Here is a 17,500-nt window from a genome sequence, read left to right as displayed (position 1 = left end):
TAATTTCTATTATTAACTTTTTCTCTTCGGAGTAGAATATCCTTTTATTTTTTCTTAACAAATTTCTTGTCAGTCCTACGATGAAATTTATAATAATAAACAATTGAATATTGTTTTAATTGATAAATAATGTCGGAATTGTTTTCGTACAATTAATAAAAAAAAAAAAAAAAAAAAAATAACTAAGTAAAAAAAAAATGAGAATGAAGTACTTTACATATTTTCACTAATTTATTTTTATTGACAATTTCAATATCATTTCAATAGTAAATATCTATGAAGAATATTTATGAATAATAATGAAGTATTAAAAAAAGTAATGTGTTGGAAATTTTAAATGAAAAATATATTAGAAAATCCAACACACACACGCACACACACATATATGTATTTATTAATACAACACAATATTGTATAATTACATATAAATAATGTATGATATTATAAAGATTTATTAAGATAAAAATAATAATTTTTATTTTTATATTGGATACAAAGAATATTTTAAATGTATATTGGCATTATTTATATCGGACAATAAAAAAAAAAATATATATATATATATATATATATATATATATATATATGTATGTATGCATAACGATATGAGCGTCTAAGTTCGTTTACCAAGAAATAATAAACTTAATGCTAAATGCTCTGAATCAATCCTCTTGATCTTCGTTTCTTCGAAGGCGGTACGAATACACGTATTATACATTGGAACGCAGGATGATATAAATTATGAGTGAACGTAGTAAAGGAGAACGATTAAATAAAAACGATGGAATGCAATGAAAGAATGTACATGAAAAGTGTTACAAAACAAAATGGGCGACGTCGTAATATTAAAAAAAAAAAAAAAAAAAAAAAAAAAAAAAAAAAAAAAAAAAAAAAAAAAAAAAAAAAAAAGAAAAAAAAAGAGAAAGAGAAAAGATTGCCATAATAAAAAAAGAATTTTCTTTTTATTTTTTCATTATTAAAAGACGAAAGAAGACAAAAAGATTTGCAAAATTTATTTACCCTGTTATTTCAGTTTCGATAAAAAGAAAAAAAAAAAAAAAGAAAAAAATAAAGATCAACTTTCCTATCTAAAAGAAAAAATAAATAAAAGGAGATATAAATTTATTTTTATTTTCTTTCTCTCTTTCTCTCCCTTTTTATTTTGTTTTCTATCGCTCACTCGTACGCTTACTGATACTGTAAAAAAGAAAATTACGGAGAGCAGGTGCATCTTGTGTATAATTTTTGGCCGAGTGTCAACAATTTAAGAGCGTATTAGTACTTCACATTTTCGATGCATAAATAAACAACAAACCACATTACATAATGAAATGACAATTACTACGTAGAAAAACGAGGAAAGAAATTTATATACATATAAAATGGTGCGCAGGGATTCTCATCTCAAAAAAAAAAAAAAAAAAAAAAGAAAAAAGAACTGAATACACAAATTTAATAAATTATATTTTTAACAAATTTAACATTGTCATTTAAAATTTGATTTAAAAAAAAAAATAAAATAAAATAAAATAAAACAAAAATATAGAGTTATTATAAAACTAATGATATGACAACACAACATAGAAAAACGAAACAGAGTCATTACATGCACAAACAATACGTACAGAGATTTTCATTGAGAAAAGATCTATGAATACAATTTTCAATAAATTTTTCATTCTCGTTTAAAATAACACTTTAAAAAAAGAAAATTAAGCGGAATAAAGAATGCACAAGAATATATAACGAAATGACTACAATGTATAAAAACTACGATAAAAAATCACGGAAATACATATACACACACACACACACACACACACACAAGAGACATCATCTGCTCAGAAATTTTTATTTAGAAAAAAACGTTTGAATATGATAGAATATCTTGGTCTCTCTCTCTCTCTCTCTCTCTCTCTCTCTCTCTCTCTCTCTCTCTCTCTCTCTCTCTCTCATTCTCATTCGAAATTTCACGTTAAACAACCAAAAAAAAAGGAAAAGAAATCAAAAATACACAGAGAGATAAATCTAGATATTAGATAACATGATTACATTAGAAAATATACATTTCGTTTATAATCTTAATGGATATATATATATATATATATATACATATGTATGTATGTATATATCTTCATCTGATATCATTGTATGATATCTGCAACAACGTGCTGGTAGAAATGATCAAAGAAAAACCTACAGGTGCATCAAAGTTCTTCGCGCGCGGAAGCGTGCCCGTGTGTACGTGTAAACACTCACGTCGAGTACTCGTCTCTCTCTCTCTCTTTCTCTCTTTATGTATGTATGTATCTTCTTGTGTACAATGAACTGGCGATGCTGGAAGTAACATCAGCAGCAAAGCAGACTTAGGTCGATACTCTCACATTTTCTCTCTCTCTCCTCTCTCTCTCCTCTCTCTCTCTCTCTCTCTCTTTCTCTTTTTCTCTCTCTCACATACACATACTCACATACTTACACCTAAGCAAAGTGTCGATTATATTGATTCCGTAGGAAAAGCATGGACGTCCTCTCTCGCTCTCTTTCTCTCTCTCTCTCTCTCTCTCTTTCGTCCTTTTTTCTCTTTGACCATGTTGAGTTCTTTTATCGTTACTGCTTTGTCGCTGGTGATAACACGCTGACAGCTAACGAACTTTTAATTAACGAGAGCCATCTTAGAACGCATCTACTAAGTTAAACCGTCCTTTCTCAACGAAAAACTTCTTTCTTTCTTTTTTTTTTTTTTTTTTCTTTCTTTCTTTTTTTTATCGGTTCTTTTGGTTTTTTCTCCCTCTCTCTTTTTCTTTCTCTTTCTCTTTTCATATCGCAATAGAGTGACCTTCTTAATAAGTCAAAGTGGGCGAATTGTAAAGAAAAAAATAAAGGAAAACGTAAAATAAAAAAAAAAATAAAAAATTGAAAAAATAGAAAAATAAAAAAGTTATGATATCCGAACGAACGTACGTTCGTTCGTAATGTTTCGTTCTCATAATTTTCTTTTCTTTCTTTTTTTTTTTTTTTTTTTTTTTTTTCTTTTTTTTTTTCTAAGATTAAAGATGACGCATTAATGATAGATAAGGAGCACGTGTTTTATATGTTGATTAATGTAAGTTATATAGAGAACAACGTAGATATGTATCTATATATTTATGATACGCATGTATATATATATATTTATATGGAATCATATAAATATACGTACGTACGTATTTATGTATGTACATATATATGCATCGAAGAGATCATACTTATCATATTGTACGTAACTGGGGTTAATCAACGTACAAAAAAAAATTTAAGTATTATTAAGTAAAGTATTATTACATATCTTCTTGATCTAGTAACTAATTACTATTAAATCTAAATTCAATGTAATCGAGTATGAACATATATATGTATATATGCACACGTTACACATACTCCTCGAAAATTTTTTTATTTTTATATTAGTTAAGCAAACAGTTGAATCAGAAGATGAACGATAATAATTATTGACTCAGAACAAATAACATCTCGTGTATTTTACTTGGTTAGATAAATATCATCATTTTTGTCATGTTACGTCAAAGCGTCATTTCCGTTTTTGATATCGAAATAGAACAAGAGAGAGAGAGAGAGGGAAGGAAGGAGGGAGGGGTGAGGATGGTGAAAGGAAAGAACTAAAGCAAATTTATTGAAAGCTTTCATATCGCAAGTGTATGTGTGTGCATATATACATATATACATACATACGTGTATTGCTGTGTAATATTTAATGACAAAGAGATAACAATTATTAAAATTGTCATATATACATATATACTGTATATACATATGTATGTATACAAATGGTTGGTTTTAATTAAATTTTACAAAATGTCTGATTCATTTATTATCCCTACGAATTTTTTTTTCTCTTTTTCTTTTATATATATATATATATATATATATATATATATATATATATATATTTTATATAATTTTTATATATTATATATATATTTTTTTATATATATATTAACTCCATTTTTGCAATGTAATTAATAATAAAGTGGAATTAGAACCATTCTTAAAGTAGAACTTCTGTTCTTTTTTAATTATTTTTTTTTTTGCATTTGTTTGTTTATTTTTTCTTTTTTCTTCGTTTTTAATTTTTCCTATTAACTCTTGTCCGGAAAAAAAGAAATGTATACAATGTAAAAGTTATATGTAATTAACAAAAAATTATTATTATTATGTTAGAAATAAAAGAAAAAAAAGAAAATAATAAAAATAGAAATTATTTAGTAAATTATTAATGAAAAGAAAAATTAAACTTTTCCTATTACGTAATTAATAAATTAGAATCAATCTGCTTCTTTTTTCTTTCTTTCTTTCTTTCTTTCTTTCGTTATTGAAATCGAGTATAGTCAATAATGTTTTATATGGCATATAGTGTATAAAGTACAAAGTACAAAGTTTACGCGTTAGAATAAAAAAAAAAAAAGAAAAAGAAAAAAAAACAGAAAGTAAGAGAAAGAGAAAAATATTATTTTATAAATTTTTACGACGGAGTCGGAGTCGTAATAGTGTGTCTGTGTTGGCGACTTTCGATCTTCAGGAACGACTTTGGGATGAGACTGCAGTGTAGTGCAGCAGTTTCTGTGTTATATGCATCGGACCGGTTTCTTCTGTGCTTGACGACGATGTTGCGCTCTTCGAGTTAGACGACGACGTTTCTCGTTCCCAGACTCGACAAATTCAACACTTCTCGTGCAACCTTTCTTTCTTTATTTATTTATTTTTATTATCATTATTGTTATTATGATTATTATTATTATCATTATTATTATCGATATTACTATTATAAATATTTCGTATTATAAATTTTACCGATATTTAGGTTGTAAATTTTTTAATGAATTATTTTCCTTGATTTTTATGACAATTATTTATTTATTTATTTATTTACTTTTTTTTTTTTTGTTTTTTTTTTTTTTTTTTATTAACTTTTTTTTTGTGAAGAGTAAGAACGTAATGCAATGCAAACTTCGAAGTCACAATACATTTATATATATTTTATTTGGTCTTTTGTTTTCTTTTTATATATATAAAAAAATTTCACACAAATACATACAAGTAAAAATGTTATAAAGTATTCACATAATCTTGAACAAATTTTTTTTATAGTCAATATATTATTATATTTGAAAGAAATACGATCACGAAAAGTTAATATACATATAATACATATATATATATATATATATATATATATATATATATACATTTATTTCAATATCAATATTTATTAATTATATATATTATAAATTTCGCAATTGTATTATATAATCTTTCTTGGATAAAAAAACAATTTTTTTTAATTTCTGTCGAGCATAATTTTAATTCGTTAAAATCGTAAAACTTAATTTCATTTTATTTCATTTTATTTCATTCCATATCATTTCATATCATTTTATTTTGTTCCGTTTCATTTTATTTCATTTCGTTTGTATAATAATATATCTGTGCTACCTAAAAGGGGAAAAAAGAAGAAGAATCTTCAAATTACTATTTCGTTGCTGAGACTAAAAAAAGAAAAAGAAAAAATGAAAGAGAAAAAAAATTAAAAAGTTTTATTTCGTCATTAGATATTGCGAAAATTCGGTCCACGTCGTCGACGAAACGAAAAGGAGTAATTTACGTTTTTTTAGATTTCGCGTACTTTCATCAACGTCGGAACCAAAACCTCTGCTTTTCTGTACATTAAATCGTGCGACACGTTTAAAAGCAAGCTAGCGAACTATAGAGCAAAATATATATATATATATATATATATATATATATATATATATATATATATATATATATATACATGTACAAATATATATATATATATATATATATATATATGTATGTATGTATGTATGTAGATGTATATGTTGCTCGGTCGTATGTTTTATTCGCGATATGCTTTTAAACGTGCAATCGTTCGTACATTGACACTGAATGTTCACTTTTATAATGTGAGCAACCAAGGAAGAAAGAAAAAGCAACTTTGTGAGTTTTCACATAGAAAATTTTCCGATAATCTTCGCCATTAAATAAAATTAAACGGGACAGACGCATAAAAAGAATCAAAGAAAGATAGATAGATAAATAGATATATATAGAGATATTTTTAAACGGGAATATTTCAAAGGCTTGGACGAATATTGTTTTTGTTCAAATCGTTTTTATAAAAATTATACATCCTATAACACGATTTCGTTATAACGTGCTAGAAAAATTAACGAAATTTTACCGTATAAATACGATCCTGTTGAAACATGAAATATTACGTGTCGTTTGTTTGAATAATAATAATAATAATAATAATAATAATAATAATAATAATAATAATAAATTTTTTATTTATTATATTAATAAAAATAACAACATGAAATTTTTTGCAATTTCTATTTGACGTTATTTTTTTTTTTTTCTTTCTCGAAACATTAATTAAACATTCAACATGGCGATAAAAAATTAGAAGAGTTCATCAATGTAAAATTTTCCATTAAAACTTGAATCTCGAAGGACAACGCCATTGTTACATCGTCCAATGAATTCGATTAAATTTTCATCCGTTCGAATAATATTGATTGTAACAAATTAACGATGAACTATTACCATCAGCTTATTCGTAATGTACATGTATCTTTAGTAATTAGAGACGTTAGACGGTGATTTAATAGCGACTAGAGAGCGATATCGTTTAATACGATACTCGCCTATGGATTAATTATTCGATTTCACCGATAGATTTAATGTCCAAAGAGAGTTCGAATTCGAATTGACTGCTTTATTTTTTTACTTCTTTTTTTTTTCTTTCTTTTTTTTTTTTTCATGATGAAGAAAATCATTGATTGGTTTCGTTCTCGTTCGATAATCACGATTTATATTCGGTCCCCTGGACACGGCAATAGTACACGACTTCCGGCCGGAAGTTCATAAGACACTGCGGTACCACTAGCAGCACCGTATTGAAGTATGCTGCTCTAGCTTTGGAAACCTGCATGCAAAGCATATCGATCGTACCTGACTATTCGCCATATTCACTCGGCTCGATTTATGCGATAACCTCTTTTCTTTTTTCTTTTTCTTTCTCTTTTTCTTTTTCTTTTTTCCCTTTCCTCCGCTTGTTTTTTTAATTATCGATCGAACCATAATCTTTCTCGGTGTATTTGTGTACTTCCGTTTCTTTCTCTCTCTTTTTTTTTCTTTATCTTTTTCTTTTTCTTCTTTTTTCTCCTTCTTAGGAAGAAATATGGCGGCAAGTTCGTCATCGCAGTTTTGTTAGAAAGAAAAGAAACATGGCGACAAGTTCGTCATATATTGTATTTTGTATCATGTATCGTCATTATTCGGTAATTATTTATTTATTTCTCTTCTTTCTTTCTTTCTGTTTTTTTTTGCCCCCTTTTTTTCGCTCTTTTTTTTTTTTTTTTTTTTTTTTTTTTTTTTTTTTTTTTTTTTTTTTTTTTTTTTGTGCAAAGATCAATCCAACTTTAATTTCGTTCGATCTACTTTTATTCACTTTTCGTTATCTTTTTAGGAAGGCAAGTAACACGAACGCAATTTCATTTTTTTTTCTATTCTTTCTGCGAAGATCGATCCAACTTTAATTTCATTCGGCTTACTTCCATACTTTTGATTTCTTTTTCTTTTTTCTTCTTAAGAAAAAAAAAGGAACATAACGGCAAGTTAGTTCGTCGCCATTATATTTTTCTCTCTTTTTTCCCTTTTCCCTTTCACAGATCGATCCAGGTTCTGTAATTTCGTTCGGCTTACTTTTTCATCCTTCGGTTTTCTTGTTTTTTTTTTTTTGTTATTTTTCTTTTTATCTTAAGAAGGAAACAAATATGATGACGGTAAGTTTGACGTCATATATTTTTTTTTCCTTTTTTTTTTTTTAAACCATCTATCAATCTAATATCATTCGTCATTATTCTTTTCATTTATTCCGATGACGAAATCTTAATGATAATTTCTGTGGGAGAAAAACTATAAACAAGGACGTAGCCTATCCTGTAACAAAGGACGTCTATTGTTCATAGTCTCTCTGGTAGAAACGCTCCGTATACACGTTATACATGATATAATTCCGTATTATACCACAATGTAAGTACATGTACATATGTATACATACTCTCGATGTCAGTCGTGTGTCGCGTACTTTCCTGAGAACGCACAACGCACGTATCCGTTCGCCGCGTCCGTATTAAGAAATAGAGAAAAAGAGAGAGAGACAGAGAGAAAGAGAGAAAGAGAGAGAGAGAGAGAGAAAGAGAGAGAGAGAGAGAGAGAGAGAGAACATACCATCTAGCAATAGTTTGTTTCTCCTAGTTCAACGGGTCAATGGAGCAGTCAGATATACGCTCATATAATACAAACTCTAAAAGCGACGAGACACGTCCTCGTCGTTCAACGGGCTCTTCTCGTCCTTGGCATATATCTTATTGGTCTCGAGCTTTTCGAAGGTTCCCAAGGATTCAGGTGTTGTATAGAGGGGAGGGTGGGGGATGCTAATATTATGCGTTTGTGAGAAATTATTAAATAAAGAAAAAGAAACAAGAACAAATAAATTTCCAAGCAGAAGAATAATTGAACAAAAGTAAAAAAAAAAAAAAAAAAGAAATTAAAAATAATTTTAATTTTTCGTTCATCGTCATCCTAGTATCATCGTCTCTCTTATTGTTTCGTTTTTGCTTTCTGTTTGTGTTTTAAACACAGATACAGGCGAAGCGCGAGCTGTTCTTCAAAGGCGACAGCACGGGTATAATCTCATCGCCTTCGGTGCCGTCAGTTCCACCACCTCAACCACCAGGCCAGGCGTCATCATCATCATCTTTGACGACTACGAGTGGCAATACAACGACTAGCATCAGTACGACGACAACTAACAACAGCAGTGGCACAACGAATCTTGTTAATTCAACTAGTACGAACGTCAACAGTAGCAATAACAATAATAACAACAATAACAACAGCAGTACAGCGGTCCAATCGACATCTTCCATATCCTCCTCATCCTCGTCTTCTTTGAGCACGACGGCAAGCATTTACACTGGTGGTGTTAACGCAAGTCATGCGAGTCATGCGACGAGCTCTTCTATACCGCCAACGGCGAAGATGCGTTTGCCTCTCTCATCCTCCTCGACCTCCACCTCCACATCGTCGTCGTCGTCCACGACAACCTCAGGCAACAATCCCAATCATACCTCGGCATCAGCCCTGATACTCAATCAGAACAATGATCCTTCCGAGGATAGCAACAAAAGAGAATCGGCAAGGAGCAACAACGATTCTAAGGATTCATCATCTAACGCCATACATCATCGGCCGCTTCAACCGTTAACAAAGTCTAAGGAACTTGATGGTTACGTTGGCTTCGCCAATTTACCTAACCAGGTCTATAGGAAGGCCGTTAAGAAGGGATTTGACTTTACCATTATGGTTGTTGGTTCGTATCTTGTCATTTTCTTTCGTTCTTTCTTTTCCCTTCTTATTTTCTATTTCTTTTTTCTTCTCTTTTTCTTTTTTCTCTTTCGTTAAAGTAATTTTCTACCTTATCTTCCCGAACGAGACACTGTCGGTAAAGAAGAAAACAAGGAAAGGAAAAAAATGGCTCTGCTTTACCGACACGCTACTACATCTCGGTTCATTTACCTCTCTCTCACAACAATACTTTCTTTTCTTTTTCTTTTTCTCTCTCTCTCTCTCTCTCTCTCTCTCTCTCTCTCTCTCTCTCTCTCTCTGTCTCTATTAAAATTGATCTTTTTCGACATTTTTGAGAATATGAGCTTTTATGAACATTATTACGAAGTTATATATATATAAGACTTGCATGCATGAGATACAAAATATATCGCATCAGGGTCTCGAAAACGAAGAAGGGATCGTTTCGTTTGTACTCAATTAAACGTACATTGCCGCCTTCTGCCGAAAGGACAACGAACGTCTCTCTTCTACTCTCGAGGTTCAAAGAGATCGAAAGACAAAAGAAAGGCCATTTTTCTTTTCTCTGTGGCTTTTATCCGTTTCTCTTCTCTAAGCTGCTGCACTGCTGTTTTAATTCCGGTCAAAAAAAAAAAAAAATATATATATATATATATCGTTTTTATAAAACTTTCTCATCTGCTCGACACGTGCAGTGCCGGCTTGCATTTACGTACATATACACACATATATATATATATATCACGAAACGCAGCTGGATTAGGCTTGCCGCTGTTCTCAGTGGTTCTCAAATTTCTCGGCTTGAAATCTCGAGTCCATTGAGATACGAGATTAACTCACTCTAGAGTTGACGAAATTCGTAATTTCATCGTTGACTGAGAATACTTGAGTAGACTCTCCTTTTTCCATGACTTACTTTTGACTTTTTAAATTTCAGGAGTATTTTTTTTTGGTACGCGCGCGCGCTATGGTGCATCATTATGTTCCTCTGGAAGAACAAAGCGTCTTCACGATATATACACCTACATATATATATATATATACATATATATATATATTATATATGATGTATATAGACATATATATGTATATATATATATATATATATATATATATATATATATATATATATATATGAGAATTCCCCCGTTCAAAATAAAAGCTAGAAATTTGAGAATATGGGCGGAGTAACTCTGCTATTAATAGGATCGGTATAAACGGAGTCATTCTCCGTAAATAAAGCAATTCAAGTACGTACCCTTGAGAATGACCACTGGTACTGGTTCAAGGTTTGCAAATACAAGGATAATATTAATACGCATACTATAATAATATACATCGGATTAAATACAAATTTGTGATCGATCTCTTTGTACCTTTTTATTATTATTATTATTATTATTATTATTATTATTATTATTATTATTATTATTATTATTATTATTATTATTAAATCCAACATGTCGTATAAAAGGGTAAAATGTGAAAAAAGAAAAAGACATTTAACAAAGATTATGAATACTTTCGTGAAAAAAATTTCGATTGTAGTATTTAAAAAATTTTTTTTTTTTTCACTTGCATTCATTCATTCATTCTTTCTTTGTTTTCTTTCTTTCTTCCTTTTTCTTAGGTCGATCCGGACTAGGAAAATCAACTTTTATAAACTCCATGTTTTTGGCCGACATATACAGCGCAGAATATCCAGGACCTAGCCTCAGGGTAAAGAAAACAGTAGCTGTGGAAACGACCAAAGTGTTGCTGAAAGAAAATGGGGTAAATCTTACATTGACAGTGGTCGATACGCCTGGATTTGGCGATGCGATCGACAATAGTAATTGGTAATTTGTGCTTTATTTATTTTTATTCTTCACCTATTGCATATTGCATGGGAAAAAAATCGATGCTGTTTTTAAAACTTATACTTGAAAAAAAACCAATATATATATATATAAAAATGTGACGATTTAAAACCATACATATTTAAAAAAAAAAAGAAATTATGAAATTATTGAGAAATTATTTTGCATAGAAATTAAATTTAACTTTTAATATAATTACTATTGAGTTGAGAAATAAACAGACTTCAATCAGAGATCAAGTAAACATTGATATTTTTAATAATAAAATCCAATCATCAAATTGATATCATGCAAATATAAATGTAAAACAAATACAGCGTATATTATAATATAAATTAAATTATAAAAGAACAAATCATTATTTTATATTATATATATATATATATATATATATATATATATATATATATTTAGTATACATATATGTATATTTGCTCGTTTATTAATTATAATAATTAAAATATATATATATATATATATATATATATATATGTATATGTATATATATGTATGTATATATCATTTGCTTCAGTTGGGTTCCAGTTATAGAATACATTGAGTCGAAATACGAGGAGTTCCTGAATGCCGAGTCTCGCGTAACGAGACGGCAAATACCCGACAGTCGAGTACACTGTTGTCTTTATTTCATCGCGCCCTCGGGTCACGACCTGACGCCGCTCGATGTTGAGTTCATGCAGCGCCTTCACGACAAAGTCAATATAATACCTGTTATTGCGAAGGCCGATACGATGACTCCTGACGAGCGTGCTTATTTTAAAAAAAAAGTAAGTAAATAAAAAAAAATATATATATATTCGTATAAAAATATTCACCAATAATATATATATATATATATTCTTATAAAATAATAATTGTCAATTTAAATATATAACGTGTGTGTGTGTGTGTGTGTGTGTGTGTGTGTGTGTGTGTGTGTATAATATATTGAATTTTTTAAAAGGTCTGTTCTTTTTCTACTGTTTTTTCTTCCTTCAGTCATCTTATTTATTTTTCTTTTTTTTTTTTTGTTTAGATATTAAATGAAATTGCGCAACACAAAATCAAAATCTATGAATTCCCAGAAGAGGAATACGAAGAGGATAGTAAGTTCGATAAAGTTTTAAGGGATAGAGTCCCATTTGCTGTTGTTGGGGCGAATACTGTAGTCGAACACGATGGAAAGAAAGTACGTGGAAGAAATTATCCATGGGGTATTGCTGAAGGTATATGAAAAAAAAAACAAACAAATAATAATAATAATAATAATAATAATTATTATTATTATTATTATTATTATTATTATTATTATTATTACTATTATTATTATTATATGTATAATTCGTATCATTGCCATTTTAAAATGATATTAATATTTAGAGATATATATTTGTAAAATTGTTATCTTTAATCGTTACCTTTTTTTTTTTTCAGTTGAGAATCTAGACCATTGCGACTTCATAGCTCTACGAGATATGATTATTCGAACGCATCTGCAAGATTTACAAGATGTTACGAATAATATACATTATGAGAACTTCCGGTGTCGGACTTTGGCCGGTCTTGGTGTAGATGGAAAACCGACTAAAATTTCCAATAAGTACGTACAAAAGTATATATTTTTACAAATTATTATGTTTTAATATCGTTATATTATACACACGTTTGTCATTATTTCAAACGAAATTTTTGATTTCTTTTTTACGTACACATATACATATAAGATGAGAGGCAATAAAAATTAAATGATGAATTTATATGATGAATTAATAACAAGATGCAGGCATTTAAAGTATAACACGTTAAGAATTAAATTAAGAATTTGAATAGAGAGATATAGATTAATTATTTATTTATTTACAACCTGTTAAGTAGTAGGAGGGAATTATAATCTCCTTACTTTTATGTTCGATCATTCTAAGTTTTTTTTTTTTTTTTTAAACAGTTATGATTGTTTTCTTCTTTTTCCCAAAATACCAATGGAAAAAGCTTGTGCATGCAAACTACTGAAAAGTAAGAGAGATAATATACATTTATATATATATTATATATATAATTAACGTAATGTAAATGATTTTTGACAAAAGAGAAAAGAAAAGAAGAAAAGAAAAGAAAAAATAATAGAAAAAAAAGAGAGAAAAAAAAAAAGAAATCGCACTGTAGGCGGCAAAAGATTTAAAGAAAAAAAGAGAACATCCGTGATAAAGACAAACTTTTTTAACTGCATTCTTAATAGATGAATTTTAATATTGATTTCTTATTGGTTAGTTTGTGCCCACCAGGAGTGATGAACAGTTTCATGACAGTGTGGTAAGTCCTTTAATAAGGCTGAGGTCATGTACTATGGTTTTGTGTGCACAAGCCTTGTCGAATTTCTATTTGCTAGTTCTTAGTATCAGAAATCATGTCATGCTAAAAGAAAAAAAAACGTAAAAAAAAAAAAAAAAAAAAAAAAAAAAAAAAAAAAAGGAGGGTTCACTGCATCGAGAAATCGAAAGAATTAATATTGTCTATCGATGATAAAAAAGAAAAAAAAAAAAAAATAAGTCGAACAAACATGATATTTCAAATATGAACTATTATTATTAACAATAAAATGATATATTGTACCTTACATTTGATAGAGTAGTGAGCCCTCTGTAACGATATTAGTTATTGCAAGTAACGCATTATAAATAATTGTGAAATTTAGTAAGTTCCAAGAAAAGTGTAGATAAAAGGAACCAGGAATATTTGAAATAAGAAAAAAAAAGAAAAAAAAAAAAAAAAGAAAAGAAAAAAGAATTGTTTTTATTTTATTAGTTTTTTATGAAACCTCGCATTGATATATACCTAAATATATAAATAACAGATTGCTTGCTGCTTTATTTTTATCTTCTTTTAGTGGCTATTTATTTAGTTTTTTTCATCATTGAAATGGCACAGCACTACTACCCCCCCTGTAATGTCTCGTTCGTAAATCTATACAATATTTCAAAGAAATATTAGGAACATATATATATATACATATATATATATATACATATTTTTTTTTTTTTTTTTCATAATGATTTTACAGAAACTTTACGCTAGTATATATTTCCTATATGAATATTATTCTCGTACACATATATATATATATATGCCTGTAAACTAACAATGTATTAGTACGATTTTATGTACAAATAAAGAAAACTATTTCTCGTAGATGTAATTATAATTTATATTTTGATAATTATGTTCGATAGTGCGTGTAAAATTGTTTTATTTATTTATTCTTTTTTCTTTTTGCTTTTTTATTATAGGAATCCTTTGGCTCAATTGGAGGAAGAGAAAAGAGAACACGATAATAAAATGAAGAAGATGGAAATTGAAATGGAACAAGTATTCGAAATGAAAGTTCGTGAAAAGAAACAGAAACTTAAAGATTCAGAGGCTGATGTAAGTATTATCATTTGTTTTTATGATTTTTTTTTTCAATTTTTTTTTCTTTTTTTTTTTTTTTTTTTTTTTTTTTTTCTTTTTTTTTTCTTTTTTTTTTATAATTTTGTTCCTTTTAAAATTGTATCATGTTATAATATATAAATATTGACTACAGTTACAGAAACGGCATGAACAAATGCGGCGCTCTTTAGAACAACAAGTTCGCGAATTAGAAGAGAAAAGACGTGCATTTGAAGCAGAAAAATTAGCATGGGAACAACAGACCGGTCACAGTATTGAAGAATTACGTAGGCGCAGTTTAGAAGCCAACTCAAAAGAGTAAGTGTGAATTTATTTATTAACAATAAAATGCTTTTGACCATTTTGTATTGAATTATCAACGTTTTATTTTTATATTTTCATTTTTATACACAAAGTTACTGCTTTGATTACACTTATCCATCCTTTTATTGTATTATATATCAAAAACAATCTGCCATTCGTGTCGCAAAGGAGAAAATGATTTAATTTTTAATTCTTCATATACAATTAGAAATAGGGTATATAAAAATAAAAAAATAAAAAAAAGAATGATAAACTTAATGATCCTAAGTGCATATTAGTTAATGTGTTACATCATTTCTAATTTTTTTTTTTTTTTCTTTTTATTTTTTCATTTTTTTTCTCTTTTTTTTTTTATCATAATATTTATTAATATATACGAAGTTATATTAATAATATGTATAGTTACTTTCTATAAGTAAAAAGTATTTGTATAGGCAATTAATTAATAACAGGAAATGGCTAAATAAATTATAGTAGACCTTGCTATATATATTCTTATGTATTCTTATTAAAATTAATTGCTTGAGATATTGTCTGTTATTTACGCGTAATAACAAGAAAACGTATTACAAATACGTTTAAATTAGAAAATTCATAAATTCTCATTTGTATAACACGAATATAATGAATTGTTGATCTCAATGCTAATGCTATGGAATTTTATATTACGATTTATAAAAATGTTTATTTTTGTAGCATAAAATATACTTTTATCGTTCTATACATCATCTGCAACATATAATTTTTAAGTAGATTTTATTTTTATTTATTTCTTTTTTTTTTGGGGGAGGGAAACTGAGGAATTTGATATGATGGTATATACAAGATTATGTAAGATAGTAATGCAATACATTTTCGTTAATGAATAATTTGTTTAAATAACAAATTGATATATAGTGCTTTTCATAAATGTAATTATTATAGTGCTTCATGTATATCAGCTACCAAATCACAAGCTTTGTTTGCTTGATATATAAAATAGAAAAAATATCAAATTGTTCGCACATTTTAACCCTTTAACTTATTTTAATTTCACATTTATTTACTGTCACAAAATAGCATAGTAAATTGCACATATTTGTCATCTAAAATTTATGTATGTTGTATATTTACTTGTAATATAGAATAATATAGTATTCTATTTATTTATTTATTTATCTTTTTTTTTGTATATTTATATATATATATGTATATGTATATGTATATGTATATGTATATGTATATATATGTATATATAAAGAATTTTAATTCTTGTACAAAACTAGAATATAGTATCAAATTAAATAATTTATCTATATTGAATAGTTTCACAATGTTCATGTATATCTTATTCTTTTCTTTCTTTATAATGCATGCAGCAGATTTTTCCGATTTTACAAAAGGCAAGTAATGTGATAGAGTATACATATTAAGTGTGATTTAATATTCAACATTATATCCGTTACACCATCTTTATTTTAATTAAATATATTTAAATAATTAGAATAATTCAAAATTAAACCGAATGAGCACATTTTCAAAAAAATTATTGTTACGAAGGTGTTTAATATGATAACAAATGTTTACAATTAAATAACATTTTTTGCCTTTCCAGAATATCTACTAATTATTATTTGCATAGCATAGCATTAATGTCAACATATCATTTATAAATAATTGCACTTAAAAAGAAAAGTGTACTGCTTATAATATTACAGCAATAATCTTTTTTCTTTTCTTTTCTTTTCTTTTCTTTTCTTTTCTTTTCTTTTCTTTTCTTTTCCTTATTAAATTTTTTTAACATGTGTACATAGGTATTTTTAGAAAAGCAGATTTATATTGAATATCTCTATCTTAGAGTTCATATACTATATGCAACAAACAGTAACTTAAGTTATATACACAAATTCGTTCCTAAAAAGCTTTCCAGATGAATGTTATGTCATGCCTGCGCTTGTCTGTTTGTTGTGTGTATACGATATCGGGGTGTCCTTAATTTAGGACGGGATCGGTGTCGTCCGAGGGATCTGGAGGTGGAGGGGGTACGTTGAGGGGTTCCCGAGGGATAGGAAGTCTTCTTCGCCGTCATACCAGTTTCAAATCACCTCAAGAGAGCCCCACACAGATACAGCTTGTCATACAGCATCCTGATTAAACAAAAAAAAAGACAAAAGAAATAACACAAAAAAAATATATCAATTAGTCAGATATCCATCCCTAATGATGCGAATGAACTAAGTTAAATTAAATCAAATTATGAATATCTTTTATGTCATTCATTTTAGTTTTACATACCTGACACGTATCATTTAACACATTCACTATGACAAAGTTGAATATATATATTTAACTGAGAGACACAATTATATCAAACACAATTTAAGAGTCAGATGTATGTGCCAGATTATATCTTATATCATTTTATTTTATTTTTTTTTTTTTTTTTTTTTGTACCATTTCAT

At 27.9% G+C, this 17,500-nt stretch overlaps 1 protein-coding gene across 16 annotated transcripts in view; it reads left to right on the top strand.

The window, feature by feature from the left end:
• LOC124948077 (septin-7-like) overlaps window positions 1–17,500 on the top strand; it is a 57,155-nt gene that overhangs the window by 36,933 nt on the left and 2,722 nt on the right. For 9 of the 16 annotated variants that reach the window (XM_047491187.1, XM_047491195.1, XM_047491186.1 and 6 more), the window contains 10 exons: window positions 8,344–8,493; window positions 8,731–9,460; window positions 11,087–11,294; window positions 11,848–12,100; window positions 12,349–12,538; window positions 12,747–12,912; window positions 13,581–13,622; window positions 14,597–14,732; window positions 14,890–15,053; window positions 17,040–17,500. The exon at window positions 17,040–17,500 is cut by the window's right edge and continues 808 nt beyond it. In XM_047491187.1, coding sequence (XP_047347143.1) covers window positions 8,344–8,493; window positions 8,731–9,460; window positions 11,087–11,294; window positions 11,848–12,100; window positions 12,349–12,538; window positions 12,747–12,912; window positions 13,581–13,622; window positions 14,597–14,732; window positions 14,890–15,053; window positions 17,040–17,193 — 2,193 coding nt within the window. In that variant the 3' untranslated portion in view covers window positions 17,194–17,500. Of the gene's footprint in view, window positions 1–8,343; window positions 8,494–8,730; window positions 9,461–11,086; window positions 11,295–11,847; window positions 12,101–12,348; window positions 12,539–12,746; window positions 12,913–13,580; window positions 13,623–14,596; window positions 14,733–14,889; window positions 15,054–16,417; window positions 16,594–17,039 lie in introns of those variants that run through there. The other 7 variants (XM_047491197.1, XM_047491196.1, XM_047491193.1 and 4 more) reach the window with 5 other exon arrangements.

The sequence above is a fragment of the Vespa velutina genome, chromosome 3 (genome assembly GCF_912470025.1).
Source record: "Vespa velutina chromosome 3, iVesVel2.1, whole genome shotgun sequence".
Classification (NCBI taxonomy): domain Eukaryota; kingdom Metazoa; phylum Arthropoda; class Insecta; order Hymenoptera; family Vespidae; genus Vespa; species Vespa velutina.
This window is presented reverse-complemented; position numbering and strand designations above follow the sequence as displayed.